The sequence below is a fragment of the Numida meleagris genome, chromosome 13 (assembly GCF_002078875.1).
Source record: "Numida meleagris isolate 19003 breed g44 Domestic line chromosome 13, NumMel1.0, whole genome shotgun sequence".
Taxonomy (NCBI): Eukaryota; Metazoa; Chordata; class Aves; order Galliformes; family Numididae; genus Numida; species Numida meleagris.
In genome coordinates, this window is record NC_034421.1 from 13,623,429 (window position 1) to 13,627,946 (window position 4,518).

Here is a 4,518-nt window from a genome sequence, read left to right on the forward strand (position 1 = left end):
CCGCTCCGCTCCCCTGCCCGGCTCGCCGGCCCCGGGCGCGGGGGAGCGGCGGAGCCCGGTGCCCGCCGAGTGCATGGACAGGAGCTCCCTGCTGCAGCTCATCCAGGAGCAGGTGAGAGCCGTGGGGCTGCGGGGCGGAGTAGGGGGCTCCGGAAGAAGGGAGCATCGTGCCCCGTGGCCCCAAACCGCGCGCGCGTGGTGCTGCTGAGGCCGCGCAGCTCAGCTCACTTGTGGCCTTCCCCCGGGCTCCCTGAAGGACGGGGGGCTGCTGAGCGCCGGGGGTGTAGGGTGGCCCCCCCCAGCCCCGACAGCCCCTCTGCGGGCTCGGAGCCCCGTGACCTGATTGCGGGAGCAGCGTTGCTGCGTAGCGCAGGGCAGGATCCGGCCCCGCCGCGGTACCGCTCGGTGCGCCCCGGCCCCGCAGCCCAGCACCTCCCGGCGGAGCCACCCCGAGCAGAGCCGGCAGCATCGCCGCGGGATGAGGGGGGGATTCATCGAGGGGTTCGCGGTGCCCCTCTCGCCCCCCGGCTCGCCTCCGTGACCTTGGGCGAGTCCCCCGCTCCCCGCTGGGCACTGCGGTGCTGGGGTCATCCTGGTGCCCCGCAGCCCTTTGGCACAGAGCTGCTCCTCGGTAGGGCCCCCCCGGCGCTGCGTGCAGGGAGATGCCCCCAAACCATCAGCGGCTCCCAGAGCTCAGTGCATGAGAAGATGTGCGTTGGGTCCTGGTGTGGCACAGCACGTGGCATGTGTGTGGTGGGGGGGACAGGGGGGACCAGGTGCTCCCAGGCTCTGTGCTTTGGTGGCTGTTGTGGTGCTGTGCACATCCTGCATCCAAACCTTCACCCCAACCCTGCATCCAGCCGTGCACCCCTACTCTACACTCAGCACTGCACCCAACCCTACACCCAATCCTATACCCAACCCTATACCCAACCCTGCACCCAAACCTGCACCTCAACCCTACACCCAACCCTGCACCCAAACCTACACCCAACCCAGCACCCAACCCTGCACCCCAACTCTACACCCAACCCTACACCCAACCTTGCGCCCCAAACTTGCACCCAACCCTGCACGCAACTCTGCACCCCAATCCTGCACCCAAACCTGCACGCAACCCTGCACTCCAGCTCTGCACCCAATGGGGATGGGGTACGGGGCACCCAGTAGTGTGGGATGCCCAGTGGTGCAGGGTACCTGTTGGTCATGGGGTTGCATGGGGTATCCATTGGGCATGGGGTGCCCAGTTGGTGTGGGGTGCCCCAGCACAGGTGCTGTGGAGCCGGGCAATGCAGGTGCATGGGAGCTGTGCAGGTGGAGGAGGAGAAGGAGGAGGAGGAGGAGGAGGAGGAGGCGGAGGCTGTGCCAGCACCGCTCGTGTGTTTGGCTTCATGGCTTCCTGGCTGGCAGGCTGCTGGCGGCGGGGAAAAACTGAGTGGGAGAGTGGTGGCTGCACGGCTCGCCGTGGGGATGGCACAGCTCTGTGGGTGGTACGGCACAGGGCGTGGGGTGGCAGCAATCCGGGGCTCCCAGCTGCTTAGGAATGCAGGTTCCCATGCTGGGATGCAGGTTCCTGTGCCGGGATGCAGCCTGGCTATGCCCGTGCTGTTCACCCTGCAGCTTGACCCTGAGAACACTGGTTTCATCGGCGTGGAGACGTTTGCCAGCCTTGTGCACAGCCATGAGCTGCCCCTGGACCCCGCTAAGCTGGACATGCTGGTGGCCCTGGCACAGGGCAATGACGAGGGGCAGGTCTGCTATCAGGAGCTGGTAGACCTGGTCAGTGCCGGGGTGACATGGGGATGGGAGCGGGTGGATGTAACCCTGAGTGGGGTGGGATGGGATGGGATGGGATGGGATGGGATGGAATGGGATGGGATGGGATGGGATGGGACGGGGTGGGCACCGTCCGGTGCAAGCCGGGACCGGGTGCCCGCAGCTGGTGGTGGCGGCGGTGGCCACAGGCTCTCTCCGCAGATCAGCAGCAAGCGCTCGAGCAGCTTCAAACGCGCCATCGCCAACGGGCAGCGAGCCCTGCCCAGGGACGGGCTCCTCGATGAGACCGGGCTGGGCTTCTACAAGCGTTTCGTTCGCTACGTGGCCTACGAGATCCTGCCCTGTGAGATGGACCGGCGCTGGTACTTCTATCAGCACCGCACGTGCCCCCCGCCTGTCTTCATGGCAGCTGTCACCCTCACCCAGGTGCCTGAACCCAGCCGGTGTGTGGTGCCCGTAGGGGCTTAGACCTAGAGTGGGTTGGGTGATCCCAAATGCGATGCTATGGTCCCCGTGGGGTCTCAGATCTGTGGTGGAAGGGACAGGTGGCCCCACGTGCAATATCCCCATCCCCATGGGGGGCTCATCCCCAGGGCAGGTGGGATGGGTGACCCTGGCTGCAGCGTGCCCGTGCCCACAGGATGCTCAAACACAGGGCGAATGGGAGGGATGTCCCCAGTGGTGATGTCCCCCGGCTGGACAGGGGTGACCCTGCAGTGCTGAAAAGTGACAGTCCTGTACTTTCCCACAGATCATTGTGTTCCTGTGCTATGGAGCCCGCTTGAACAAGTGGGTGCTGCAGACCTACCACCCCGAGTACATGAAGAGCCCCCTGGTCTACCACCCTGGCCACCGTGCCCGCGCCTGGCGCTTCCTCACCTACATGTTCATGCACGTGGGGTGGGTCCCTGCTCTCAGCGGGGTTCCTCCAGCCCAGCCCATCTCGCACGTCCCCTTATAGTGACCCACGATGTCCCCTGCAGGCTGGAGCAGCTGGGGTTCAACGCCCTCCTGCAGCTGATGATCGGGGTGCCCCTGGAGATGGTGCACGGCATCCTGCGCATCAGCTTCCTCTACCTGGCCGGCGTCCTGGCAGGTGGGTGCACACCCGTTCCCATCCCCATCCCCATCCCTGCTGTCAATGTGTCCCTGATTAACGGGGAATGTGTGACAGGGTCCCTCACCGTCTCCATCACGGACATGCGGGCACCTCTGGTTGGCGGCTCAGGGGGGGTGTACGCACTCTGCTCGGCGCATCTCGCCAACGTCGTCATGGTCAGCAGCGGGGGCACCTCGGGGGGCGGGCAGCAAGGGGTGAGGTTTGGGGGTGGGCATCCTGAGGAGGGCATCCCTGGGTGGGCACCATGGGGTGGGTGTCATGGGGCGAGGTTGTGGGGTGGGCGTTGTGAGTGGGGCATCCTGGTGTAGGGTCGTGGGGTGGGCATCGTGGGATGGGCACGATGAGGTGGGCATCACTGGGGAGGCACCATGGGGTGAGACTGCAGGGTGGACAGCGTGGGGTGGGAAGCATGGAGTAGGCACCGTTGTGTGAGATCATGGGGTGGGTGTCATGGGGTGAGACTGTGGGACTGCACCGTGGGGTCGACGTAATATGGTTGGTTCCATGGGATGAAGTTGTAGGGTGGGCATCATGGAGTGGGCATCATGGTGTGAGATTGTGCGGTTACATCACAGTGTGGGCACCACGGTGCGAGGGTGGTCACCATGGGTTGGGCATCGTGGGATGAGATTCTGGGGTGAATACCATGGGATGGGCACCTGGGGTGAGTCTGTAGGGTGGTCTTCATGGGGTGGGCATCACGGTGTTAAGATCATCGGGGCAAGAGCACGGTTTGGGCATCAAGGGGTGATGCCACTGTAGGGTGGCACCTTGGGTTGGCACGGCTGGCAAGCAGGGCCCAGGGCACTCCGTGGGGACAGGGCACAGCTCTGCAGGGTGCCCCATGCCCACCCACCCACCCACCCACCCGTCCGCCCTCAGAACTGGGCCGGGATGCGCTGCCCCTACAAGCTGCTGCGCATGGTGCTGGCGCTGGTGTGCAGTGAGTACGGGGACGATGGGGACGGGGTTGGGGTCAGCAGTGCCGGGGGTGGGGGGGGAACCCCGATGCCACCGCCGCTGTCCCGCAGTGAGCTCGGAGGTGGGGCGCGCCGTGTGGCTCCGCTTCTCGCCGCCGCTGCCCGCCTCGGGCCCGCAGCCCAGCTTCATGGCGCACCTGGCGGGGGCCATCGTGGGCATCAGCATGGGGCTGACCATCCTGCGCAGCTACGAGGAGAGCCTGCGGGACCAGTGCGGCTGGTGGGTGGTGCTGCTCTCTTACGGCACCTTCCTGCTCTTCGCCGTCTTCTGGAACATCTTCGCCTACGACCTCCTGGGGGCACAGATCCCCCCCCCGCCCTAAGGACCCTCTCCTTTGCCCGCCCTATAGATGCCCGTTTTCTAGCGATGGCCAAAGGCCCGGCGGAGCGGGGGTCCCCGCGCGGCACATGGGGACGCGCTGCCCCCTCGGTGCTAGCGACCGCGCTGGGCCCCTCCGTGCCCCCTCCCCCCGTGTGAAGGATGCTTCAGCCCCGTCAGCACAGAGCCCCACCCTGGGAATGGCCCCCGCATCCCCCTCCCGGGCTCCCCGCACCGGGAGGACCCGAAAATCTGTCCCCCCTTCCGGGAATAGCGGGGCCCAACGCGGGGCTATTTATTTTTCTATGCCAAAAGAACCGTCC

The 4,518-nt window shown here is 66.0% G+C and overlaps 1 protein-coding gene across 2 annotated transcripts; it reads left to right on the forward strand.

The window, feature by feature from the left end:
- On the forward strand, positions 47-4,504 carry RHBDL1 (rhomboid like 1). Of its 2 annotated transcripts, XM_021411406.1 has the most exons (8): positions 47-112; positions 1,621-1,779; positions 1,978-2,202; positions 2,528-2,676; positions 2,760-2,872; positions 2,951-3,051; positions 3,779-3,839; positions 3,928-4,504. In XM_021411406.1, exons 1-8 carry the CDS (start codon positions 74-76, stop codon positions 4,197-4,199), a joined length of 1,119 nt encoding a protein of 372 aa, XP_021267081.1. In that variant the 5' UTR covers positions 47-73; the 3' UTR covers positions 4,200-4,504. The 2 variants fall into 2 exon arrangements, with proteins under 2 accessions (XP_021267081.1, XP_021267080.1); XM_021411405.1 differs by having other exon boundaries at positions 1,621-2,202.

Bases quoted from the DNA above. Each gene is read 5' to 3' on its own strand.
- RHBDL1 (XM_021411405.1), top strand. From the start codon at position 74: ATGGACAGGAGCTCCCTGCTGCAGCTCATCCAGGAGCAG. The intron at 3,052-3,778 runs GTCAGCAGCGGG...GTCCGCCCTCAG, and splicing joins ATCTCGCCAACGTCGTCATG to AACTGGGCCGGGATGCGCTG. The intron at 3,840-3,927 runs GTGAGTACGGGG...GCTGTCCCGCAG, and splicing joins GGTGCTGGCGCTGGTGTGCA to TGAGCTCGGAGGTGGGGCGC.